The sequence below is a fragment of the Phasianus colchicus genome, chromosome 3, assembly GCF_987193195.1.
Source record: "Phasianus colchicus chromosome 3, bPhaCol1.hap1.1, whole genome shotgun sequence".
Taxonomy (NCBI): domain Eukaryota; kingdom Metazoa; phylum Chordata; class Aves; order Galliformes; family Phasianidae; genus Phasianus; species Phasianus colchicus.
In genome coordinates this window covers 36,607,119-36,634,599 of record NC_143438.1, presented here as the reverse complement: position 1 = coordinate 36,634,599, position 27,481 = coordinate 36,607,119, and the positions used below count along the sequence as shown (strand labels likewise).

The 27,481-nt window shown below is 48.3% G+C and overlaps 1 protein-coding gene across 1 annotated transcript in view; it reads right to left on the bottom strand.

Annotated features, from left to right (window-relative positions):
- Positions 1-27,481, bottom strand: part of RIPOR2 (RHO family interacting cell polarization regulator 2) — a 59,138-nt gene that overhangs the window by 28,103 nt on the left and 3,554 nt on the right. The window contains exons 2-5 of the mRNA XM_031589058.2: positions 2,816-2,942; positions 1,228-1,383; positions 558-636; positions 307-330 (exon numbers count right to left, since the gene is read on the bottom strand). Coding sequence (XP_031444918.2) covers positions 307-330; positions 558-636; positions 1,228-1,383; positions 2,816-2,942 — 386 coding nt within the window. The remainder of the gene's footprint in view (positions 1-306; positions 331-557; positions 637-1,227; positions 1,384-2,815; positions 2,943-27,481) is intronic.

Genomic DNA, 27,481 nt, shown 5'->3' with positions numbered 1-27,481 from the left:
GCCATGAAGTGCTGGCTGGCTTTCACTCAGAGGAGCATAATGTGAGAGGAAAGGCAGCTGCTTGAGCCCTTGGCTCGTTCCTCTGAGGTTGACCTGCAGACACCCAGGATGTGCCCTTGCCAGCCTCCCACCCCTACTGGGGGTTACAGGGCAAAGTTGCACAAAGCAACTGATTAAATGGCTTGCAGGTAACTTTTGTATCAATGACATTAGCCTGGCTATTAGAGTTGGCTGAGAGTTTCCAGCTCCATAAATCATACAAATACCAATGCCACCTTGCAAGAAGTGTTAAAAAGGGTAACGTACCTTATCTAAATCGTACAGGACTCCCTGCAACAGAGAAGATGAAACTGTAATTTATTTTGAAACATAACAGTGCTAGAGCACTGTAAGACAATAATATTTATCAGTGAATAGAAATTGAAACCAAGATGAGAGCTGGAAGAGACAAAGATCATGCATGCACATGCCTGATTTCCCACTCCCAGTCCATGCCTGTTCCAGTACCTCTGGATAGGTACTGTGCTTCTCAACACAATCACAAGTATGACACGTACCAGGCGTGAGTTTCTTCTCATGTCTTTTAACTGAGCAGTCAGCTTGTCCAGCTCTGTCTGGTGCACTTCCAGATACTCGCTGTAAACACAAACCAGAGAAGGGAGGCATGAGCTCTGCAGTGCATCATGGAGCCGCTTCCTGAGCGCTATACAAGGAAATTTCTGCAACAAATGGCCTTCCTCAAAAAGCTGATCTGTGTTGATCTGTTCTAAAAACAGTTTCCCTGCTGCCATTCTGAGAATAAGTCAAAGTCACTTGTTTAAGCAGCCCAGTGTTTTCCTGATGTTAAACAACCACCTTCAAGTAAGCTATCTTCTGCTTAGTTTACAGGCTGGTGCTTTCCAATTGCTGCTATTGTGTCTGGTTGGTAAGAGCCCTTATCATCAGAAGCGTTATCTTAAGGATGATACATGCTTCTGATATGACTCCAGGAAACCTGGAAGGGAAAAAAAATATCTACTGTTGAAATCCCTGTCCTTGGGACTTTTTCAAGCAAACAGAATTGGAATTCCGGACTGAATTTCCCTACATGTTTCCAGTCCTAAGTGTTACTCCAACAGGTACATTTTTCTATCCTACCGTTAAGGATCTTTGCTTCTGTGAAATGTTTTTCTAGACACTAAAATGTCCCAGAAGGCTTCAGTCAACAAGCACAATAAAGGCTCTTACTCCAGGCCATTCTTCAAGGCCCTGTAGACCTCTTCCATTCTTTTGGGCTGGGGCTCCTTGGGGGTGGTGCTATTCTTGTGGCCCAAATTATGCATTTTCTTCACCTTTGCTTGGGGCTTCTTGAGCGCAGAGGAATTTTCAATAAAAGAATTACACCTGCAAAGTGAACATAAAAGAGGAGAAAATCCCTATAAATCATAACAATCTCAAAGAAGTATAGCTTAAAGAGATCTTCCTGATCTTATCTATGCTAGAGAAATGGGTCTGCTTACATGCCTGCCGCTTAAAGGGCTGTGTTTGTTTACAGGTTGAGAGGTCTGAGCATTCTGGGATGTGTGCCATCAGCTTTTGATGTGCCAGTTGCCTTTCCCAGATATGAAGTCCCAGGCTCATCAGGCATTTCTCTGTCTTATCCCGTGCCTGTCCTGCCTCCTGCTGCTTAGATGCAGCCATGAAAGGGCTAAGAGCAAAGGGGTGCCTAGATAATTTCAGGTGTAAAGTCTGGAGGTTCCTAAGACTGGGGACTGGTTACATGTGTGTCTGGAGGCCTGATGGTGGCTGCATCTCCTCACAGGGAGCAGAGGGGCAGCGCTGAGCTCTGCTCTGTGTGACAGCGACAGGGCCCGAGGGAACGGCATGGAGCTGTGTCAGAGGAGGGAAGGCTGGGGCTCGGCAAAAAGGGTCTGCACCAGAGGGTGGTGGGCATGGAGTGGGCTGCCAGAGTTCAAAGCAACGTTCTCAGACATAGGATTTGAATTTTGGGTGGTCCTGTGTGGGGCAGGAATTGAACTCGATGATCCCTGTGGGTCCTTTCCAACTCGAGCTATTGTATGATTCTCTATCATACTGCTGGTCTTGATTGTGGACCACAAATGGAGGACAGCTGTGCTGCATGTAGGTGGCTCTTTGGCTCCCCTCCTACAGGTCAGCATCTAACCCTACTGCTGGCAATCGGGAGGTGACCTCTTCACCCTGCGGCTCCTCCCTGACTGCTAACTGGTGATCTGGAGCTTGGTGGGGTTCACACAAGTTGAAACTAATTGGAAAGCAGCCTCTGGCTGACCCGGTAAAGTACGTGGCTCAAAGCCTGAGGTCCTGTCTAGCCAAAGGACCATGCATGGAAAGGCTCTGCACCAGGATCTGCTTCCAGCAGGATGATGAAACAGCTCTGCAAAAAAAAAATGGGGCTGCTTTGACTTCACAGCAGCAATGAGAAAACTGACTTTTAGGTAGCAGCAGTGTGAAGCTGGGGGCGGTGGAAAGCTTATCATAGTTCTGTGCATTTTACTTGTGAGAAGATTGCTGCATAAGTTAGGAAATTAAATTAAAATCATTCTCTGAGATGTTCTCACAACTCTGAGGAATGTGAGGAAGCCTTGCATTAAGGGTGGAGGGGAAGTACTTCGTAGTTAAGATGCAGGGTAACAGCTTAATGACACGGCCAATATATAAGGAGATTTTAGCCTAGAAAACTTATTCCTGCAAGCTGGGGAGAAGGAAGTTCTCCATCACCTCTTTTCTTCCTTCTAAGCCCTCAGGCCCCTTTAGCACCTGACTGTGAAAGCCACTTAAAGAACATGGTACTTGCCTGGAGCGTCTCTCTTGCAGACCGCTGAAGCCAGCAAAGGACTGGCTCCTGATAATCCCATTAGGACCTCCTGGAGAGAATGAATGTGATCCTATTGACATGATTTCCGGAAGCCGGGAGGATATTCCTGAAAAACAACAGAAAGAAGGTCAGGGATCGGGGTGGGCAGGAGGCGTGCTGTGAAGCAGGGGTATCAGAAAGGAAAAAGGGCAACCCAACCCTAGGAGGGGCTGTGAGCCAGGGCATGAATGCAACCCTCAACTCCAGTCTGCTGAGGTCTGTTGCTTGGTTTGCAGAATAAATTACAGGAGTGCCTGCAAGGATGTCTTATGTTCATGGAAAACAGCAGAAATGGTGAGGGTTTCACCAGCTCATTTGTCTCACCTCAGGAAAGAAGTGGCCTTGTTTCAACATCTGACTTACAGCCCATACAGCTGTATGCCTGTCCTGGACTATGAAAGCCATGTTGTGGCTGCAATGAGGATCTGGGTGTGGGGCTGGTAACCAGCTGCTGTGATATGCTAATCCCAACAGTGGCCCCAGTTCATGCCATGCCTGGCACGCTTCTCCCCCAGCTCCAGCGTCACCGTCTGCCACACCAGAAGTGCTACCCCTTGAGTGCTACACTACGCTGAGGTGGTCAGTGAACTAAGAAGGACCCCGGACCCTGTTGAATCCCTATCTCACAGGACCCATCCATTCACCACTGCCTTCCTTCCTGGGGTGCTAACACCATTGCTTTGGGAAACACATGGAGAAACTAAGCCAGCTTAAAATAACCTGACCAAAAAAAATGAACAAAAATATTGTTTTCCCATTTATTTTAAAAGCAGACCCTGGCACACCCCCATATCCTTAGTTCATTTCACCCTGCATCTCCTCCACAGCTGTGGATGAGTCTGGGGCTGAGACAGGGCTGCAGCAGGACTCCAGGTATTAGGGCTGGAGCTGCCTGCAGGCAGCAGAGCTGATGCTTTGCGACACTGCAGCCTATGGGACTCAGTGGGTAAATTTAAAGCAGCCTCTCATCCCCACAAATGAATAATCCATAGCTGAGTGCCCAAAAGGGAGCCACGTGTGAGGACCACAGATTTGCAGCCTGAGCCTTCACAACCAAACGTATTTATTGCAGATAAGGAGCAGAGCTATGCAGTGCCTCCACGGCAAACACTCACTGGAAAAAGCAAATATGTGGGGAAATGTCGTGCACAGTCCAGTTATGTTTGATTTGTAATGCTAGGCTGGACAAATACTCCCTGAGGTGGCATTCAGCACCGTAGCGAGCTGCTACTTTTCTCTGGAGAGGATTATATTGCCCAAGAAGAGCTGCTTTGTCAGGAATATTTCTACAAGAGCTCTGCCAAAAGTATTTCTTCCAGCCTCAGAATTGTCAGCGCTATTAGCGATGTGAAATTTTCTCCGTTACACAACCCAAAGAGCATCGATCTCCTGATTTGGGAAGTGAGAACTGATCAGTACCCTGTAACTGGGCAGCCCTCACAGATGCAGCCTTGGCTTTGTGATAGGTGTGCTTAAGCCAAATTTTCTCCATTGCTGTGACCAGCAGGTAGCTGTGATCTACCTGGGAAGGTCTGGAAAGGTTTCTGTCTCCATCCAGCCTCATGTCTGGACAAGAACAACCACTGAGGTCTCTCTCAAGCTAGCTATGCCAACCAGAGCCTTCCGGAACAATCCCCAGGCACATCTAGGGAATTAGCATGGGCTAGAGGCTATTCCAGCTACTCCAGCATGCAGCTTGGATGTGGCCAGACCCCTTTTTTGGGAGACTTTTATAGCTGGAGACCATTCCAATTCATCTGGCCTTGTGCCTGGAGCACAGGAGCAGGAGTGACGGGTTTATGGCAGAGCTCCACAGGAGTATCTGCAGATGTGAGCCCTGGCTGCCAGTTGTCCAGCTCCCAGCCATCACTTCTCACCTCCGCTGTGCTGGTACTGGTACCTGCTAGGATCAACTTTGGGATACAGAATTGTCTTCAGCAGGCCAGTGCCATAACCTGGAAGCAAAATCTTGCACCCTGTTCATCTAACAGCGTGTTTGTTGTATTCATTATGTTCACTATGCAGCTATGATCATGCTGCGAAAACCCTTCTGAGAACCAGCCCAAAACCCCCTGAGAGGAGCAGAAAGCCTTGAGGGTGTCCAGCAGGATGGATAGCACAGCCTGGCCAGCATCACAGAATCACAGAATGGCCAGGGTTGGAAGGGACCTCAAGGATCATGAATCTCCAACCCCCTTGCCACATGCAGGGCCATCAACCTCCCCATTTAATACTAGACCAGGCTGCCCAGGGCCCCATCCAATCTGGCCTTGAACACCTCCAGGGACATGTGAGGGTGGAAGCTAAATCCCGCTGACAAAAAACATCAGCTCACAAACGCTCAGGAAACAAGGGGAACAAGAGCAAACCTGATGCTGGGTGCTAATCATGGATATGTTGGCCATAAAAACATAGTTCTTTTGTTTTGGAGAAGCTTAAAAATGCAACAATCTTGAAAAAGGAATTTACTGATTAATTTATTTTACTTATTTTGCTGAAGTTCTCAGGGGCTTTGCAGTGCTGTAGTAGTGAGGGCTTTGCTCACAGTACCAAAAGCAAATGTGGATGAAGTGCAACTGAAATGCAAACTGGAGACCTGCCTGGAGCTACTTCTGCTTTGCTATTGCATAGAACAGTCAGAACTCAGAGCCCACACTGGCTTGTGCTCAATATATATGTTCATCAGGTTAGAGTTTGCCTCTACCATACAAACACAATCTGCTGTTAAGACTTAACATTACATTGCCAACACCTCAAATGTTTCCAGCTGACCGCACACAGCTGCACGGACCCCCTCTGGAAGCAGCAGCCCCTTAGCCCAGATTTGCACAGGCACCACGTTCACGTTCATGGATTATTTACGACACTGACATCTAGCAAATACCCTTTGGGTGATGAGTATTTGCCATGCTGTGGGAAAATGCTTTGCTGAGGAGCAGTTATATTCCTGCTTATTATTAAACCATTCACAAGCCCCCATGCTAAACAAGCTTACCTCAGAGTTGAATAATACAGCTGTATGCTGATTGTATGCATGTATGTAATTACTGGGGTAGTTTCATTAAGGCTCTGTCCACAAGTATTCACCCAGATCTGTTACAGAACTGACCACTGTCCCTACAGATGCACAGCTCCAGGGGGATTCTGGTGATGCTCTGATATAGTGACCAAGTTTCTAATAGTTATCTGATACAAAGCAACCATCTTCTAGTTACAATATGCATTCTTCTCTCAATATTAAAGCATGGTATGCTTTTGGGAGCTGTTGGAGAGGGTCCAGAGGAGAGCCACAAAGATGATGAGAGGTCTGGAGCACCTCCCCTGTGAAGACAGGCTGAGGGAGCTGAGCTTGTTCAGCCTGGAGAAAAAAAGGCTGCAGAGTGACCACATTGCAGCCTGCCAGTTCCTAAAGGGAGCCTACAAACAAGAGGGGAACCAACTCTTTGAAGGATAGACAATAGCAGAAGGGGAAGTGGTTTCAAGTTGAAGGAGGGAAGATTTAGGTTGGATTTTCAGGGAGAAGTTCTTTACCAAGAGAGTGGTGAGATGCTGGAACAGGCTGCCCAGAGAGGCTGTGGATGCCCCATCCCTGGAGGTGTTGAAGGCCAGACTGGATGGGGCCCTGGGCAGCCTGGTCTAGTGTTAAATGTGGAGGTTGGTGGCCCTGCCTGTGACAGAGGGGTTGGAGCCTGATGATCCTTGAAGTCCCTTCATATCTAAGCCATTCTATGATTTTATGAGAATGTGCATCTGAAATGGTATGAAAAGTTTTGGAGATTCAAGATTCTGCCTCAGCAGTGGATTGAACCAGCAGAAATTGAAATCTTATTTTATCATTTTAAAATCTCTATAGCTGATGAAGTGCCAACGTTTCACTTTAAAAAATCATCAGTCCACTTCCTGCTAAGATAAACATGTACTATGTGTGTGTGAGCATAATTAATACAATTAGTATTGCCCGTGCTAAGTGTATGGCAGCTGAGTGATGAGTCTAGCAGCAGTGCTGAGGGATAAGGTGAAATTGTATCAGTATTTTTTCCTGCCTGACTCAGTGACAGTGCGCAGTGGGGAATGGCAGATAATTGACGGTGCCTCTGTCCCTGGAGAAATAAAGCCCCATTGCTCTCATCTCTCCTTACAGCTAAAACAGCTGAGCCTGAGCTAATGAGAGGAGAAGTGACTGCTGAGCCCATCACTTCCACAGGGCTGCCCTCTTTCAGTCACCCTCTGAATGGACTTGCACCTCCTGTAATGCCAACATATATTATAAACAGTGCAGGTTTCAAGCTAAGAGATGGGAAATTCAGTCGGAAACATGTTTGCTAAATCAAGACTGACCTTTTTGTTGGCTTTCCCCCTCTAACTGACCTAGAGACCACCAATAAATACATGTTGGCGGTGCCTATGGTAGATCCCGCTCTCTCACAGCATCTGCAGTTATGGCTCTAGGTTCTGGGTTTGCTGTAGAGTGTTACGGAGCTGAAGCTGAGGGCTTGCGGCACAGCGGCTTTGGGGACGCTTTTGGATTAAATATAATCCTTGATTAAATGGGAATGTGGGGGTAGATTCAAGGGCCGATCTGATCCTTGATAATCCTTTGTTCCTATCTTATTTTTTTATGTGGCATGCGTCTCAAGGCCCCCACTGGATCTGCAAAGATGTAATCCCCATAGTGAAGTGTTTTGTCTGATGTACCCTGTGCAGATCTGCGGTCTGAAGACTGTGCATTAAGATTTATTGATGATTGCTTGCGGTAAGGTAAGATGAGAGGGTCCACTAAACTGCTCTGAGCAGATTGCAGCAGCAGCCAAAGGGCTCAGCTGTGCATGTGAGGAACCCCTCTTAAACAAAAACCTGGCAACTGGATACATCTAACAAATGAACTGGGAACTTACTGAATAATGAAAGAATATATTCATATCTCATTTGTGTCAAGGATTATGGTGTGCTTATCAGAGTAGCTTGTTAACTCCAAAAGGTAAAATGCTTTATTGCAATAAAATCTCATTTAGTAATGTACACCTCCAAAAGAGTAAGTACAACAAGGGAAGAAACTGACTATCCCCTACAATTCACGGTCCCTGCACAGCAAGCCAATTCTTTCTGCTTTGCATGAACAAACCTGAAGAGCACAATTCAGTTCTGCACTCTTTCTCAGTCCAATTCCAAGCTCATTCGGTGTACATTCATAGAATCACAGGATCAGTAAGATTGGAAAAGACCACTAAGACCACCTAGTCCAACTAGCCCACCCCCACCATACCCACTGATCACCCTCAGTGCCACATCCACAAGTCCCTTGAACACCTCCAGGGATGGTGACTCCACCACCTCCCTGGGCAGCCTGTGCCACTACCTCACCACTGTATCTGAGAAGGAATTTTTCCTAATACCCAACCTGAAGCTCCTAAGAAGGCAGCAAGTGCTGCTTGCATTTGTGGTCTGCAATCTAGTCTTCATTAATATCAATTTCCCAGTTCCTTCCTTCTGACTTGATTGAATTACCCTGGCAATATAAGGCCAGCATGGCCAGTAGCCCAAACCACCACATGGAATTTACTGTTTCCATGTTCCCCAGACTCCTGAGAGGCAAAGAGGTACGTATCTTGGATGACAATTTAGACATTCTTGTGGATGAATTTTTAATATAAAAGGTTGACAATAATTTTGGGGTAAGAGCCCCCAGAAGCATTATAAAAGCTTCCACAAGGAAATTAACTCTCTTACAGGAGTGTTAACATTTTTAGGACAAAAACTCTTATGCATTAGCACATAGGCTCCTACTTTCTAAATGTGTCAGGATCATTTCTGTGGGCTGGAATCTCCTGGAAACATCGGAAGATGACTGGATTACATATAGTACAACTTTGATGGCATTTTTATGCTCCCAGTGTCTGAGCTGCTACTTCTTGTGCGGGGCAGAGTTTGCTAGAGCAGTACAGACATCTGAGCTCCATCTGAAGAACTATTCTGGGTTGCCAGAACAAAATCATGTGCATTTTTTCCATCAAAGTCCAAGTCAGAGGTACTCCTAAATAGGAGCATATGGCTACACTGAGAAGTACACTTCCCGAGCCTACATCAGCCAGTGAAAGGCCAGCAGATCTGTGAGCTTCAAATGTTAATTTTAGCACAGAAAAAGAAACACGTGGGCTTATCAGCACGGCTGCGGAGAACAGTATTGCACACGGAGGAACTACAAGCTGGCTCCCTCTCCTTCTGAAGGGAGATGCGGGAGTGCCTGGGTTGTGCTGGGGAGGGCATCTAGGCAGTAAGCAGCCTTGTTGGCTCCAGCACAAGGAGCTAACTTTGGTCAGCCCTTTGCAGCTCCAAGACTCTGAGATGGAAGCAGCACCGCCTCAGGTGGGTCTCCTCGCCAGCGGAATCTCCCCAAAGGTGTGGGCCCACTGCTGGCTGACAGCTCTCCTCTTGCAGGGATACTTTCTTTTGTTAGTTGTATTTTTATATCTTCAGTTTGGGTGGATTCAGTTTTTATAGCGCACAAGGTCTTTCTGGCTCTGCCAAAGTCATAGCTGAGAGCTCTGCTTGATTGCAGAAAACCCTGGGAGTGAGCACAAGGTGCCATTACCTATTTCTAATAAATGAGTGTCAGCTTTGGGTACTTTGGTGACAAATTTTAGCTTTGGTGTCAAATAATATCCTCCCAAGGCTTGATACTAATAACAAGACTTGTACTTTACTGTTCCATTTATGGAAGAACATTTTTTCTGTTGCATGTAAGGACGTTTTCACCTGAAATGCTGCAGTAATTGCTAGCTCATCACAAGACAGCCTGAGCAGAAACCCAAGTTGTCTACCATCTGGAGTGGCTCATGCTGTTTGTTCTGCTCTTCCTACCTGACTGGATGAAGCACATAAACCAAAAAGCAGTACCAACAGTAATAAGAAGAAAGCTAAGCATTCAGGTCACCAGCAGAACGGTGATGACATCTGTGCCCGTGCATATATGGGAGTTGGTGGTTGACACTTCTATTGTAACATAATTCCAGCAAATTCAGCTCGTATCAATCTGTTACAGTAGTACAGTGCCAAATTCAACGTGGGGACGTCTAACTTGCTTTTTTATTTTCCAGTAAAACCTCTCTTTTCTGTCACTCCCATTGCTTTGCTGGTGGCTGCAGCAAAGCAGCATGTTGCTGCCTCGCAGCCATGCCGTGGTTGCTCTCGGCAGAGCTGCCGGCACATGGAGCCCTTTCCTCTGCTTCAGTCCCCCTCAAAGAAACACCTCCAGCATCTTCCTCAATTTTGGTTTAGCACATGCCAAAAACATAAGGCGAGGGAAACGCTAAGGAGTTATTTTGCTGTAACAAACCCAAGGAAAATAAATTTGAGACTAAATGGCTCCCACACATGACAGATGGGTTCGCGGTGGCTGACCTCATTTTTTCAGTTCCAACATTTGTTTCGTGCTGGCAGCTGGAGCAACTGTGAGCGTGAAATACACCCAGTGCCGTCCTTAATGCCGTTCTCTTACAGCTCTCTGAGTGCAGAGCGACCACATCCAGGTGGTATTAGCGCGGCTCAGCAGAAGCGGCGCTGGGACGGCACACGAGAGTGCGGCCGAGAGATCAGGGCCTGCCTGTCTAATTAGATTTCACGTTCGTTCATTTAAAACTAACCCTGGGATGCAGAATTATCTTTGATTAGAAGTCAACTCCAATTCTACTCATCATCGATTGTTCTTCATGTCAATTAAAGAATTAATTAAAAGCAAAGCCCCCTGCCATTCGAGTGTAAGAAAATAACGTAAAGAAAAGCATTTCTGAAAATCAGCTGAGGATGATCTCCCTGTGCCTGAAAGCCAGCTTTCACTGCATCTGCAGCAGTAGCTCAGTGCAAGCAGTCCGTGCCTTGCTGAATCACACCGACATTTAGCAGTGCTGTGGGGAGAAATGCAGTAGACTTTGTGCTGCGGTGTTATCTCTCACTGTAGCAGGAGATATACTAAAAGATGTGGTCTTGTGAGAAGTAATAAAACTAGCAGGATGCAGAACGGGCTGTGGGATTACCGCTGGTAGCAGTCAGGCTGCTTCTCTACCTCTACAACCATCACCAGGCAACTACTGTAAGGTTGCCCATATATGTTGGGTAGAATTGCAATTTCTCAGCGGGGATCACAAAAGGTGATGAAGCCATCTTGCACATTTGCCAGCACTAACAGTAGGAGTTGGGGAGTCAGCAGCCCTCGGTGGCTCAGTGAGTGGTGCTCTCCCTTACTGACCAGACGTCACCCTTGGATGAGCCCAGCAGTGGGATCCGAAAGCAGTTGGGTGAGCCAGCCCTAATGTAATGACATGTGATTCCGGTGGGAGTCATTTGGCAAAAATCCATGATGAGCACTGATCTAAAGCTGTACGTCAGGTGTAAGCAGGAGAGTGACCTGATTTCATAGACCGTGTAAGCAATGAACATAAAAATCTTCCCTGTGTCGGGAGAGAAAAGCAGTGGCGTAGCAGCGTTTAATGCAAAACTACTCTGAAGAGTGCTGCTTTCTCCTCTCACTTTGCACCAGTTTTTGTGTTTACAACCCTCATTTCTTTGCCTGTTCAAGAAAGTAAACGCACCAAGCTCTGTGTAGGACTGTGTGGGTAAGTGGTGGGCTGCTCTAGGGGTTGTTGGGCTTGCTCCAGCCAAGGCGAACCAACCACTGCCATACTCAGTATCCCCTCCATGTTCACTCTAACATAAGCAGGCGTGAGATAAATTAAACAAGTGAGGCAGGCTTTTCATCCCTGAAAGTAAAACATCTCTGTTGTCAAACCCTTTCAGGCACTAATGAGATGCAAACACTTTGCTGCTCCTCTTTAAATACTTGGGATTAGGGAGACTTAAAATGCCTTCAATGTTTACATGATAGTTCTGTTTCCAGGAGTGTCTTAATGGCACACTGCCCATTAATATATTGTTGAAGATACACTGCTGCACAGTTTAGGACAGAACACTGTCCATAAAGCCGGACATTTTTGTCCCAGGTGTGAGCACCGAAGCAATCTATTTATTTAATCTTTTCAACACTTGACAAGTGTGTCTGTTCCCAAAGCATTGCCATAGAAGTCCCATGTTACTTCATTTATACTTGGCCATGGTGTACGGCTGAAGTTCCTCTCTGGAACATCAAACAATGGAACACTGTCCGTGCACAGCCCAGCGAGGCCGTGTGCTCTGATGGAACTGCCATTCCTTGGCTTCAGCTCATCTGCGCTCACAACTTGAATCTCACATTAGACAACAGCTGATGTAGATGACCTCGATTATTTTTTTTAATTTGAAGTTAAGGTAGAGGTTGGTATTCTTCTGATGACAATCTTTTCACGTCTTCCGTGAAGAAAGGCTTGAGAGAGTTGGGCTTGTTCAGCCTGGAGAAGAGTAGGCTCTAGGAGAACCTCACTGCGCCCTTATGGTATTTAAAAAAGAGCTTTTAAACAGGAGGTAGAGGGACTTTTTACATCATCTGACAGCAAAAGGACAAGGGAGAACAACTGAAAACTAAAAGAAAAGAGACTCAGAATCGATATTAGGATGAAATAGTGCCTGTTGCCTGGGAAGCGTGTTCCAGTGCCTATTGCTATTAACGCCGGAGAGCAACCCTGAGCTGATATAGTTTACTGCTACAGGCATGGCCAATGCAAACCTGATGAGACTCTTGAGTATATAGTAAGTAGAGCTAGTTGAGTTCAATTGGTAAATTTCAACTGGAATGAATACTAAAAAAAGAAATCTTGAATTTCAAACGCCATACACTGCAGCATTGCTACTAGTTACCATTTAAGTCTGTGTAGATACAGAGACATGAAAGATAAACCAAGGCTGGATTAAAGAGATCTGACAGCATTTATATTGCTGAACTACAAGGCAATTATCTGGCAGAACTTTTCATTGCATAAAAGAGGGCTGTGTGCATCTAGGGACAGGCCCACTTTTCCATGTTCTGCTGTTTAAAGAAGGAACCCACCGGGGCCATTGCAAGCCAACGAAAATTTCCCAGGCACGGCACCACACTCTGTCCTCCACTGCCCTCCTGCTCTTTTCTCATTTTGTTCTCTGTTGAGGTTTCTGCATTTTCCAATTCACATAACAGCAACAATGGGCATTCTGGGTACAAGAAAACAAGGAAGCAAAGACTCCATCCTTAAAAAGAACATCGGGCAGCTTCTGCTTGCAGCGTAGGGCATGGAAGCCAAACGCACTGCAAGCCCTTCCAACCTGGTTGCGCCTGCAGCAAGGCTCTTTGATCTCACTGCTCTCTGAATGCAAAGAAAGCAAAATCTTGGCTTTGCACGCAGGCTTTTAAGCTGATTATTCTCCAGTCATGGCATCAGCTGGTCTTACCATTTTTAATATGGCCTCAGTTTGGTTCTGTGTAGCACAGATGATTTAATGAGTGTTTCCAGCTCTTGGGTTCATTAATCTAAACGTCTGATAAACCAAGCAGTCCCCTCTGCTCACTTTGGCAGATGTCTATTCTGATTAAAAAGATGCGTTTATCTAAATAGATGTGGCCTGCGAGCGTTACGCTGAATTCAGGAAAATGCCTCATGCTTCAAAGAGCACCTCACAGCCAATTGCTCCCCAGCCCACAGTCAGCCCTGTGCAAAAACCTAAGTCCTTCTCTGAACCAACAAAATGGCATTTTGCGGACGTACTGATCAAGACAAGGAAAGGGTATTCATTCATGCAGGGCTTGGCATATCATACACTTGACTGAGCAGCAGTATTTTTTCAGCAGCTCCATCACCCACAAGCATGCCTGTACATTTGGGATGGCTTCTGTTACCAAAACCCAATGATGCTTCCAGTGATGGGCAGAGAAGGTGCCTCTGCACCCAGGGAGATGTACCGGCCAAAAACCACTTGCTGGGATATCAATGCACAAACATGCAATAGATGCACCTACAATTACAGTTTTAAGCCCAAACATGTTTAACTTAGAGACAAACAGAGGAGATTAAGTTATGTAATTAAAGAAAAAGTCTTTTCCCTACTGTCGTACAACCAGAAAATGCCCATCTGTGAATGCAAAGCTACATCCCCCTTCCCATCTGCCTGCCCCAGGTTGTACCAAGGGCCTGAGCCCCATGCACTCCTACGCAGCAGCTCCACAAACCACATCTGCCCTCTGTACTGCTTCAGTCTTCCAGTAGGTGTAAAGGGAAACCCAACTGAAGGGAGAGGTACTGGGAGACAGAGCAAGAAGTGAGGGCTGTTCAGAGGTATCTCAGGGAGAGAGAAAGGCAGCAGCAGTACTTAGCCTTGCCCCATCCGTCCAAGTGCAAACCTCCCACAGGGATTTTGCAAGTGCTTATTTGCCTATCAGCCTCCAACACTGTAAATAGGTTCAGTGATACGACGAGGTAATGACCTCAAGTTGTGCTATGGTAGGTTCAGGTTGGGTATTAGGAAAAATTTCTTCTTATAAAGGGTGGTGAGGCAATGGCACAGGCTGCCCAGGGAGGTGGAGGAGTCACTGTCCCTGGTGGTGTCCAAGGAATGTGTGGCTGTGGCACTGAGGAACGTGGTCAGTGGGCATGGTGGGGGTGGGTTGGTGGTTGGACTAGATGATCTAAGTGGTTCTTTCCAATCTGAATGATTCTGTGATTCTATTCCTTTGGTCAGCTTGAACAGGAATGGTTAAATATGAATAGGTAGGGTTGGCCCAGGCTGACCTTCTGTGGGCGTGAAGGCAAGCTGCAAGAATACATGACAGAGAAGCTAAACCCAGCACCTCAGGGACAACTACATAGGTTTTCTCTGCTGCAACTCTTCAAGCCTCTCTGGGGTTGACGGATAGCTTGAAGTTTTCCCATCAGTGCTATTTTTAGGACAAAACCAAGTCTGACCAATCTCTGGGTGTTGCAGCTAAGTGGTTGCGTCGTGTGTTTTGTTGAATTAAAGACTAAAAGCACTTCGGAGAAGTGATTATCTGAAATCAATCGGTGGCTGGAGGCCCACCAGCAGCTGTCTGACCCAGGAGGCTCTGGTGGCTGCAGTACATGGGGTGCTTGGGGCCGGCAGAGCAGGCATCCAGCAGCAAGGCTGAGGCTTTAAAAGGGCTGGGAGATGGCATGTGTTATTATGGCTGCTCCGAGGGTTGTGCTGCTTCCAGGGAACTGTCAGCTTCAATTTGTGCCTCCCATTGAGGAGAAGAAAGATGCTCCCGTACTTCGGGGCTAATCTGTCATTTCTTTTGTACTTGGTGGGGGTAAGAATGAGAGGATCTCCTTGTAACATGAAAACAGAGCAGTAAAAGACAAATTTAAAGAAAAAAAAAAAAGCAGACAGTTCTTGCGTCACACTTAGAGGACTTGCTCCTTACAGAGGCCACCGCGTGCAGAGCCTGGATACAAAGAGAGAGGCGAGGTTGGTGCATGCAGCTGCCAAAAAGCAACTGCAGTGTGCCAAGGGATCGGCCCTGCTCTGGGGCAGCACGTCCCAGGCTGGGCACAGCTGCAGTAAAACCAGAGCAGTGCAGAGCACTGTGGGGAGCACACAAGTAGGGACCTCCATGCTCAGCCCTCCCTGAGGCACAGCTGTACAGGGAGGAGCTGGTGCATCCCCTTGCTTTTTATTGTTTCCAAAATCTGTCCATGGGCTGCCTCTGCCCGCTGCACATAGCACGGGCACAGAGGCAGAGCAACCAGCCCTTTTTTGGAAACAGCAAACACTGCCTCTCGCCTTCTCTGCCGCTTCTTCGCAGCGGGTAGGTGGGGGCACTGTCTGCGAGTCACCTTGCTTCTGGCTGGGCTATAGAAGAACAGAGAAAAAGGCAGCTCTGGGGGTTCATGAATGCACCGCAGTGAGGTTCGGGGCACGCTTTGTGCAACAATCACCTTGAGTGTTTGCTCTGTAGTAAGATAGAATAGAGTTGATAAATAAAATAGAGTTGATAAAATATCATAGAATCCTAGAATAAATCAAGTTGGAAGGGACCCACAAGGATCACTGAGTCCAGCTCCAACTCTTGGCTCTATACAGGACCATCTGAAAGCCAAACCTTGTGTCTGAGAGTGCTGTCCAAACGCTCCTTGAACTCCGGCCCTTGGGGCCATGCCCCATGCAGCCCGTTCCATGCCCATCGCCCCCTGGTGCAGACTCTTTCCCTCACCCCTAACTGCCCCTTCCCTGACACAGCTCCATGCTGCTCCCTCAGGCCCTGTCGCTGTCACAGAGAGCAGAGTCAGGTGATTTCATAAAGTTGAACACAATGGCCGTGCGCCTTGGGAGCTCAGAGGGGCAGAGCACCCTTCTCATACAGGAATGCCAGGCACCCCTTGTGCACAAACCACAGACTTCTCCCGTTACATTGCTCATTCTGTTACAGAGAAGCCCTAAGCCATAACTGCATCGTTATTCTAGAGAGCAGTAAGGAGATACGGAAAAGCAAACTGTTCTGTTCCTTAAGCAGGAACCTGGAAATGCATTCCACCTGTTGCTCCTCAAAAGGAAAACCAAAACAAACAAACAAACAAAACTTCCTCATCCTACCAAGGAAGTGCTGCTCAAATGCTGAAATTTAAAGCAAAGTTATGGATGCTGAGATTTTCAGAGTCCACCCTGTGCAAGTGCTTGCTGTACTAATGAGCAGCACAGGCACCATCTTAAGTTAGATTTAGTCAGTGACTGAGAAAATGTCATATTTATGGAAGAAAATGTGGATGTGGTGCCTTGGGACTCACGCTGCCCCATATATACCCACCTGTGCCTACTGAGGTGTGGAGGCTGTGTGGGGTGATCTGTGCCACTGTGGCTATAGCGGACAACATCCTCCAACCTGGCCACGGCAACCTGGACTACATTACATCTCTTCCTGCCCTGTGACAGGCAAATGAAAGGGAATACCCCAGAGGAGGTAGGGCAGGCAGCATGGGAATCTCACCCCTTCCTCCAGCCCCTATCGAGGTATGCCCCCACCTTTTGTTTATTCAGAAGAGAGCAATGCTGGTGAAACCTAATTAGCTGCTGGGGAATACAAAGGTAATGCTGCTGCTTGGGAGTGCTCCTGCCTGGGGCTCCGACCGTGTGATAGCACCAGAGCACAGTCACGAAGGTGAGCATGGCAGTGTGCACGGCCACATGAGTGGGCACGGAGATCAGGCTGGGAACACATCGGGCTCCTGACTGAGGGGATGGATGAAAAGGCGCGCAGGAGGAATGGCCACACACGCACACAGACGCACGCACACCGTTTCCAGAAAGCTTTGCAAAACTTTGAATGAGGGGCAGCAGGGTGCCCGGCTGCTCAGCAGTGGGAAGGTCGGCCCCAGGATAAGGGCGACCTTTTGTAACCGGGGCAAACCCGGGAGCAGTGCCAGGCTGTGATGGGTTTGCATCAGCCCTTGGGAATGAGCCAGGGACCAAAAGGAGAACTTAAGAGGGTCTGAGCTCTCCTCAGCCGTAATACCATGGAAGCTCACTGGAAATAGAAAGACAGCACCAGAGGAAACGCCGAGACTCTATTTTAGTACGGAACCAAAGCAGAGCACTTAGTGAAAATACAACGGCAGCCCCCCGCGTGGCTCTCCCTACCCTCTACGAACACCCCGAGAATTTCACCTTATTTCCACGGCAAAAGCCGCACACGCCCGCTCCCCTCTTCAAACGCCCACCCCGCGCCCTCTCCAGCCCCGCAGCCCCGGGCTCGGCTCGGCCGCTCCGGAGGCGAAGCTCGGCGGATCCCAGCTCTCGACCCTCGATACCTGCAGCTGTCGCCGGCTCACAGCGCGCCCTGGGATATGGTTTGCCCGCTGCCTCCGCAGCCCCGGGCTCCTCGGGCACAGCGGCGCTCCATCCTCGGAAAAATTCACAATAATAATTTACAGAATTTTCTTGTTGTTGTTTTTAAAGAGGAGGGGTGCGGGCTGTCTCCGTTCGCACTGCCCGCTGCTCTGGCAGCCAGCGCAGCCGCCGCCGGCTTTTCCTCGCCGAGCTACGGGAGGAGGAGGAAGAGGAGGAGGAGGCGCGGCGCTGCCCGCCCCCGCCGCGGTGAGGGCGGTGCGGGGCCCCGGCGCGTTCCCAGTGCCGCTCCCGCGGCTGTGCACCTCTTTCTGAGAGGGCTATGCGGCGCCGGGGCCAGCCCCGTACTTTTGACTTGCCCCATGGTATCTTTCTCGTGTTTTTTTTAGCGAGAGGGATGAGGAGCGGTCTCCTGCCCTCTTGCTGCCCTGTCTGCTGCTGGCAGTAATGTACATAGGTCCAAAAATGGAGTGTTGCGAGGGCAGGAGGCAGCAGCCGAAGGTGTTACAGAGGGAAGAACGCACCGATGAACAGGACTGAGAGTTATCCTGCATCTCAGTGGGAAAGACAAAAATATAGGAATGCTGCATCATCACAGAGATTGTAGGGTATTTTAATAATAGGATCATAGAACCATAGAATCATTCAGGATGGAAAAGACTACTGAGACCATCTAATCCACCACCAGCCCACCCTTACTGTGCCCGCTCACCACATCCCTCAGTGCCACATCCACATGGCTCTTGAACACCTCCAGGGATGGTGACCCTACCACCTTCCTGGGCAGCCTGTGCCACTGCCTCACTACACTTTCAGATAAGTAATTTTTCCTAATATTCAACCATAATATTTCAATTTCAGTCTTCAATTCAAAATATACAGTCCACGTTGCTATAAATGCATCTCCTCAGCGATGAGGTTCTGAATTGCTGACTTCATCTTTCTCTTCCACAGCTCTTTTTCTACAGGGTTTTACTTCAGCCATCACCAGACAGCAGCACCCAACACCTATGCCCTATTTGCCATAGGATTTGCTGTCCCTCCTCCAACAGTTCAAGCTGCTGCACAGCCCTTCACCAAGCTCTTCCCATTTCTCTGAAATAGGTATTGATCCAACACCTTCTTTAACTGACTTTAAGCAAAATTCAAACCTGTGCCTCGTGTAGATGCACCTTAACACCTCATTAACATATTTACTTGTTTTTTGTATTGAATGCAAATAGCAGAGGAAGAGGGAGAGGAAGAGGGACAGGGGGACCCCTTGGCAAGGCTGTGGGCTTGGTAAATTGGCACAGTTTGGGTGGTGGCTCAAGAAGACCCTATTGGTACTCTCCTTTATGCCTGAATCCTTCCCTACTTGGGTCACATTCACCCTTCCAAATGCCGGTGTTGTCTGTGGAGCACACAGGGTGATACTGTGTGGAGGAGTTTGTGAAACGGCAATAAGTTTGGGTTCCACAAACCCTTGTGCTCAGAGGAAAAAAAAAGCATCACCAAATAAAAGAAAATCCCAGCTGCCAACTCCAGCTGACCTACAATCTTCAGTAATTTCCAGCAGTACTAATGAACATGTGGTATTTATATCGTATGCTGAAAATAAACAGCACCCTGAAGCCTTCAGAAGTAGAAACAACAGAAAATGACTCCAGACTCTCTAAAAGGGAGAAGTATAGAGGCTGCCACTGCCACCATGGTGCTGCTGTAGGGTTCAGGGCATTTTTTAGGGTCATCCCTGCAGGTCTCTGCCTGGACCATCTCCATGTGCTCCACATGGGATGTGAATGAGGAAGGCATGGAAGAGAAGTCGCTTTCTGGAAAAAAGCAGCTGCGTGTTTCGAGCTGTGGAATGTCAGGGGAAGAGGAGAGGGAATATTTGTGGCAATGCTGAAAGCTATAAATGTCTCATCATGCATACTTAATATGCTTTTGAGTCCATTTCAGCCTTTTAGGGGGTGGCAGCTCTCACTGTGGAAGACTAGTTAATTTGTTATAGGTTTTCAGTGCTGTCAGCTAATTGCAGCATCTGACTTCAACCTTGTGCCTCCCACAGTAGTTCCTGGCAATTACTCCATGTGCTCCATGTTGCAAATTCCCTCTGGCCTCGTCAGTCTTTACTTTCAGAAGATTTTTTGAACCTAAGGTTGCAGATGTAAATGCCTCCTTCATTTGCAGCCTCCTCTTTCAAGGAAATGTTCTCCGTCCTATGCAAATACGTGTGCTGAGGGATGTGGGATCTGTTTCTCTGTTTCTCAATACTGTTTTGCATAGCAAACGTGGAAGTCTAATTCCCTCCTGTCACCTCTAGCCCTACATGTGTTCCCACTTCCCTGCTCTCAGGGCTGCTGCTTGCCAAAGGGAAGGCTGAGCAGGTTTGAGGATGCTCTAGATAAAATCTTTGCTCCACACAGTCCTTCTGAGCACGCATTCATCATGACAGACATGCTTTTGAAAGGATCGGGTCAGTCATTCCACGTGTGTCTTGTTTTGCTAATTCAGTGGAAAATGCCAGAGAGCTCTGCCTCCCTCCGTCATTAGTCCAGACCCGAGGCTGCCATTGTATTGTGGCCATGGTCATGCTACTACCCCCATAAATTATTCACTGGATTGCAGTGTAATCTGCTGTTATGTTAAAAATAGGTCAACACAAATGTCCTCAGTGCAATTTCCAAGTGACAACAGCAAAACCGATTCTGGCTTTGTCTCTACAAGAGAGAATGACCTCTGCAAAACAGCAATTGCCAGTTGTGCTGCACTTACATGCCTGCTGGGCTGCCGTGCACCTTTACAAGCAACACTTCCAGCAATGGCAGCCCCACGCTGTACTTGAGAGATCTAAGCCTGAGTTCTTCAATTACCTGCTGGGCTTCATGGGTGCACTCTGCTTTCTATTAGCCTTTGCTCTCAGTCCAGAGAGCAAATCATGCTTACCAGGGGAGAGATTAGAGCACACCTAAATGCTATGCTATTCCCAGACACCTGGAAGGCTTCTTGCAAGGGCCGAGCAGGATTTTCTGGCTGATAGATATCATAGAATCGCAGAACAGCTTGGGTTGGAAGGGAACCCAAAGCCCTCCATCCCCACCCCGTGCCGTGGGCAGGGCTGCCCCCCACCAGCTCAGCTGCCCAGGGCCCCATCCAACCTGGCCTTGAGAGCCTCCAGGGATGGGGCACCACAGCTTCTCTGGGCAGCTGTGCCAGCGCCTGATCACTCTCTGTGTAATTAATTTCTTCCTGACATCTCACTTAAATCTCCCATTTGAATTTAAAATCATTGCTCCCTGTCCTGTCACTACACTCTCCAATAAGGAATCTTTCCTTGTCTTTTCTGTAGTCCCTGTTAGGTGCTGGCTCCCCAGAACAGCAGAGCAAAGCAGTCAGCTTCAGGCCCACTGCCACTGTCCTCTACAGAAACTTGGAAAGATGGAGGCTTGTGGGGAATCACTCCCCTCATCATATTCTCTGAGGGAGGACCCTGTGAGGATCACAGTGAGAGTGTGGGATGTCCTTGTACTTTCCCTGTTGTACCACAGGGACACATCTCTGCTATGCAGATAGACATCCCAGTCCTGGCTGACTTCAGACACCTGGAATCTGGGGCTGGGGTTGGCCGACAGCTCAGTGGCAGTGCTCAGCACAGTGTGCAGACAACAATTTGCATGGATGTCTCTCATCAGCACATTTGTGTGAGCAAGAGGCTAGAGGAAGTGGCCACTAGACGGTGGCCTGGGGCCCTGGATGTCTGAGGTAGATTAGGCCTGCCCCAGCCTTCATGGAAGACTTTTTGTATGTTTTTTCCTATTGTAGCTCCTTGCTGTGTTTCTGTGGAAGTCTCCTCCAATTTGTGTGGGAGGGAGTGCCTGGGTACATTTCACCTCATGGAAGACATCCACACGAGATGCCTACAGCAGGTGGCATGCCCGGGAAGGCTCCCTAGGAACACAGGTAACAAACCTGGGACCTCAGTGCAAAAAGAAAGGGAGTGATCAAGTTTGAGAGCAGAAAGCAAGACAGGTGCTTCCACTTGGAAAGGCCTTTATTGGAGAGCTAAAAGCCAAAGACCTGATGCTGATTAGAAACAACCTGGGCAGGGCTGGCCATGTACAAATTCACCTTTTTTCTCAGCTAAACACGCTCCTCAAGTTGGTTACCCCATTCCCGTCTTTCTCTGTCAGATGGAGCTGCTCGGCACATCTAGCCTGTGCTCACTGCCCTCCTGCGGCGCTTGTTGCTCACCTTCTGGAGTCTGTTGGTAGTCACTTGTTTTTCTGCTCACACCCTTTAACCACTGTGCAACCATTTCCCCCCTTGTACTTCCCGTCACTGTGTGGCTGCTCCACCCTCAGGTTCCCCATTTTACTTTCTTCATCACGTCGCTTTTGCAGCTCTCACGGCACTTTACGGGAAATAAAAAGGTCACTTCAGCTGATATTTTGCAGTGATTTAGGAAAAAATTAAATCTCCCAGAACCTCTGGCCAGATGCTCAGCACAGCTGGGTCTTTGGGAATGACTGATGCGTACATAAGAATGTGGATGTGTCTTGTGGCAGTGGACGCCCTACCTGCCCTCAGATACCTGCCCTAGGGAAGCAGGATAAAGGAGCCACTGACCATACTGTTTTTCGCCCTGAACCATCTCCCTTTAGAGTCAAGCCAGTGGGCAGCCCCTCTCCCAGGCAGGTTTTGGTGGCCATGGCAAGGAGCAGAGGGGTTGGAGGGAGCAGCACATTCCAGTTCCTCAGCCTGCTTAGCAACCAGGGCTGGCTGAGTTGCTCTTGTGCACACCAAGTGTGTGGATGGCATGTCTATTGCTGCAGTTCTACCCTAAGCTTTGTCCCTTGTTGTTTTCAAAACGTATCCCTAGTTTGCTAATTTAAGTTACACTGAGATCTGCTGGAAATTCATTTTGCTTTCCTGAACAGCTGAAAGTCAGAAAAGCAATGCAATGATCAAAGCCACTGTAGTGATCAGAGAGCGAGAGGTATGATGGTGTCAGGCTGCTTTTTAGGAGCGTGGCTGTCAGACAGCCTCCTCTGTGCTGAGCTGAGCCCTTGGTGTTGGATGGCCTTGAAACCTGGCTCCCACATTGCCCAGAGGGCTGAGGAGGGTGGGAGGCTCCTGAGGGGAATGAGGTATGGGCTCACATGTCAGGTGCCTCCACAGGACAGGAGCAAGAGTGCCCTATCAGATTGTCTCCAGGACAGGATTCATCCGTGTGGACAGAAGTCTTCCTTCTGGGATCATCTTGAATCTTTAAGCCCTCTCTTGGCTCCTTCCTGCTTCTTGGTTCCTGGGTACTATCTGCCCCAATCCGTGTGTTCCTGCAGCAGGCTGAGCTGCTGCTATGTTTGGGTGTCTCTTTGGGATGGATAATAATGTCCATTTCCAAAACCTGCTGGTTTCAGCAGGACTGCAGTTGAAATGTGGGCCCAACCACATCCAGACTGCCTGGAACTGTCTGGGCCAGCCCTATCCATGCTCACCTTATGTTACCAAGAGGGCATCAGGCCCGGAAGGTCATGAAGGACAGTTGTTACAAGGGGTGAGACACTCTGGGGTTGGAAGGGACCTCTGGAGATCATCAAGTCCAACTTCATGCTAAAACAGGCTCCTAATATGACAGTTTCATTACAGAAACCTAAGAGGAGTCCCCTGGGTGCAGAGGCTCTGGGCAGTTTCCATCCTCAGCATAAAAGCAGAGTTGCCTGGAGATCTCTTCCAGCCAGACAGCAGCATGTTGACCCACACCAGGTCCCCAGTGTGAGATACCTCTGAGATACCCCACAGCCCTCTTCCTCATTGCTGCATATTTCTGTGGCTTAAATATAGCCGATATAAAACAAGTGCAGCGCATATGAAATGCCATTCGGGGGAGCGCGCTGAACATGCTGCCTGAGTAATATAAGGAGCCCAGAGAGCATCTGCCAAATATTTGGGCTGAGATGCCAAAGAAGAGAGGAGTCCTCAGTGCTGACCAGGCCCTCAGGCTGGTGCTGTGAGCATCTCTAAGGGGTATCTCTTGGGGAGGAGGCAGGCTGCCTATGATCCAGCCAGCCCTGCAGCTGCAGGAGCTGCCTTCCCAGGGGTGTGACATGGCAATGCAATGGGGTTACACGACACCAGGGAAACGGGGCCAATTTTTGAACATCCGACCCTGGTAGTGTATTCAGTGCAGTGCTTTTTGAAGCGATTAATGACAACAGCTTGGCACTGATCAGTGGCTGGTGTTGCTGATTAAGCTAACTCTTCTTTGGCTCATGGCCGGCAGCAGGAATAGAAAGGGCAGGAAGCTCCCCAGAGCGGTAGGAGAGGCAGAGCAGCTCAAGACCTTCCCAGCTGCCTGCTTTTCCGTGGGAAAATTGAAAAAAAACATGGCCACCCAACTCCAGAGCTGTGCTCAGTCATGCTGGAGGTTTGACTTCTTCAGCTTCATTTGCAATGGGATTTCAGAGCTGCTATCCAGCACCAAATCCATGTCCACCCATAAAATCTTTCATGCAAGTTGCTCCTGGAAGGAAATCTGTCAGATGCGTGTGAATGCCAAATGTCATAGCTTGATCACCAGACCTGACATAACAAAAGCTCCCCTAACTGTTCTGTTTATAAATAAGGCAGCTCCTCCAGATGCCACCACAGAAGTCAGCAGTTCCCTAGAGGAATGGGCTGTGCTCTGCACATCATCTCCATTAAGAAGCTGCAATGGGCTCTGATCTGCTGATTTCTGAGGCAGTAAAAGATCTAATTTGCTTTGTGCTACTTCTGTTAACTCCATGGCATCACCTGGGTGCTCTCCTATTTTTTTTCTTTTTTCTTTCCAAGTAAGAAAATTTAGGTTTGCTCCCTGAACGCTGTGTGCCGAGCCACGCTCACATGATGAAACGAGAGGTGTTGCAAGCACTCGTGTGCAATGCCACTTGCACCTTGGGCAGGCATAAGCATTTAGGGAAGTTGAGGGCTTTGCTTCCCAGGGCAGTCATTTCACTGTAAGTCCTGCCTCAAGGAGAGGCTTCAGTATTTGGGGCTGGGTTATTTTCAGTGTCTCCTTCTCTGTGAGGTAGATTGCTATTAATTAGAGGAAAACTCCATCTCAGTTTTTGCCTTTTCATCTTTTTACTTTTTGAGCTCCAGGCCTAATTTTCAAGTTCCAGCTCTGAATTTTCTGATTCCAGGCTCCTTGCACTTAAACCAGAGTGAGCCAGCATCATCCCCCACATCTGTACATTACACAGCACAGGCCTTGCACTCAGCATTTCCTGGCAAAGCTGCTCCACCTGTTGCCCAGCCATGAGGTGCAGGGGGCTCACAGTGGCTGTGCACACAGTGGCTGCTCTTCTGCACCCTTAGCAGAAGGTCTGTTGCTGCAGCTGTGCCTTCCACCCATCAGAAGGGCTGTTTTTGAGGTGACAGTCACAACAAGGCTCCCATTCAAATAATTTTACTGTTCTTAGGTGGCTGGTCCAAGGTTTGAAAGTACTGCTCTGAATTCTATGGAGCATGACAGCACCCCTCACCCTATTGTGATAATGAGGCTTCATTAAAAGAGGGGTTGCTAGGAGGGAGAGGGAGGTGATTGTCCCCCTCTACTCTGCCCTTGTGAGGCGCCATCTGGAGTACTGTGTTCAGACCTGGGATCCCAAACACAAGACAGACATGGAATTGTTGGAGTAGGTCCAGAGGAGGGCCACAAAGATGCTCAGAGGGCTGGAGCACCTCTCCTATGAAGACAGGCTGGGGGAGTTGGGCTTGTTCAGTCTGGAGAAGGCTCCAGGAAGTCTTAATTGTGGCTTCCAATGCTTAAAGGAATCTTATAAACGAAAGATAAATCAATTTTTTACATGGGTAGACAGTGATACAAGGGAGAACAGCTTAAAACTGAAAAAAGAGAGATTTAGATTATAAGTCAGGGAAATTTTTCACTCAGAGTGCAGTGAGTCGCTGGCCCAGCTGCCCAGAGAAGCTGTGGTGCCCCATCCCTGGAGGCACCAAAGGTCAGGTTGGATGGGGCCCTGGGCAGCTGAGCTGGTGGGGGCAGCCCTGCCCATGGCACGGGATGTGGCTGGATGGGCTTTGGGGTCCCTTCCAACCCAAACCATTCTGAGATTCTGTATTTCTACGATAAAGTCCTATCCTCAGGAAACCATCCCACTACCAGCATTACAGTGCTCTAGCAATATTGCCAAGTGCTCGGCTGCTCCATCCTATCCCCTTAACTCATGTCATCATGCTGTTTTCTCTGTTTTTCTCTCATTTTCACTCACAGCCTTTACCCTCATGCTTCCTGGTGGGCTGTGTTGTGGTGTTACACCCTCAGCACACCAGCCTCAGACCTTTGTTTTCAGCACAGAGAGGCGGAAGCGTTCCACACGCAGCGAGCTGTGCCTCGCATCACTAAGCGGGGAAGCTGTTTATTCTGTCAGCCCACCCCAGCCAGCCAGGCCACATTCATTTTGTGGCTTTAAGAAAGGGGCTGGATGACAAAAAAAAAAACTTGTGTTTACAGGGTTCTGTAAGAGGGCTGTCCAAAAACAGGAACCAAAAATTGGGAAGGAGGGCACTTTGTCATCAGGCTTTGGTGAGATGCTGTTTTGGAGAGCCTAGAAAGTTGTCCGAGCACCAACACCTGCAGTCTCTGACAGGCTAGTTACTTCCTTTTCTGTGAGGACTGGTTAAATGCCACTTGTTTATTATTTGACCTGTTTTTTTTTTTTTTTTTCCCTCACTGCTGTTATTATTAGTGATCTAGAAATATTGCAGACAAACAGAAATGAAACAAGCTGCCTTCAAGACGTGGAGAAAAGGAAAAAAAGATCAAAGATCTTCAATTAGAATAGAGGGAGACAACAAAGGACAATGTGCCCCTGATTCCAGCTATTTTTAAATTCCAGACCTGATCATCTCTGCGGCAACACCCCATTAAAAATAGGACTCCAGCTGCTCCAGGACAGCTGTGGGATTTCCGGGGTGGTGATGGGCATCCCACACAGCCTCTTGCTCTGGGTCAGCTAGGACCTACCCACACCGCCCACAGACCCAACCCTGAACAGCAGCTGTGCAGAGCAGGGGATCCAAGCAGTCCGCATAGATAGGAGCAAGAACAGCTGCTCCATGCTGTGCAGCCACCTTGCAACTCTGCCCTCATCTGGACTGAACAGGTCTGTCCATGCTCTTAGAGTTCTTAAACCCAAGTTTATAGGCCAAACACCTCTTATTAAAATCCGTCTATCTGGTTCAAGTAAGCACGGTTGCCTTGGTGATGAGGAATTAGGACTTTTCCTTCCTCTGCACTGCAGTGAATGTGCCACATGCCTATTCCATTGCGGGCATGGGAGATAAGCTAGAAGGGCTGTTGGGAGCTGCAGGACAACCATCCGTTGTTCCCCAGTAGTCATGCTGGGGACGCAAGACTGCTTGTCTTTGCTAAGGGTTTCCCATGTGCTGGGTGCTCAGCATGTTGGGAGATAGACATCTCAGACACAGTTTGGGGTGAAAATATAAGATAAATTATATCTCTGAGGTACACACCTGCTGGAATATGGCACTGTTGTGCACATGGGAACATCTTTAGTGGATGCAGCTTGTTCAAGATAGCAGGAGTTTGATGTGCTCCATGGGCTGTGCAGTGTCTGGCTCTCACAGAAGATGCATGGAAAGGAGCCTGGCCCCATGGACCGTGGGCAAGCTGTGGCACCAGTCTTGTGCAGCTTTAGATATGGTGCCTGAGAGGTACTTCCAAGGAAAGTGTAATGTCTTCTGTTGTTTTGGGGGAGAGAAAGGTTGCTTAACCTGAACTGTTGCTAAATGAAGAACATGTCTCAACTTCAGGGAACTCTGAGTTAATCATAGAATAATAGAATGCTT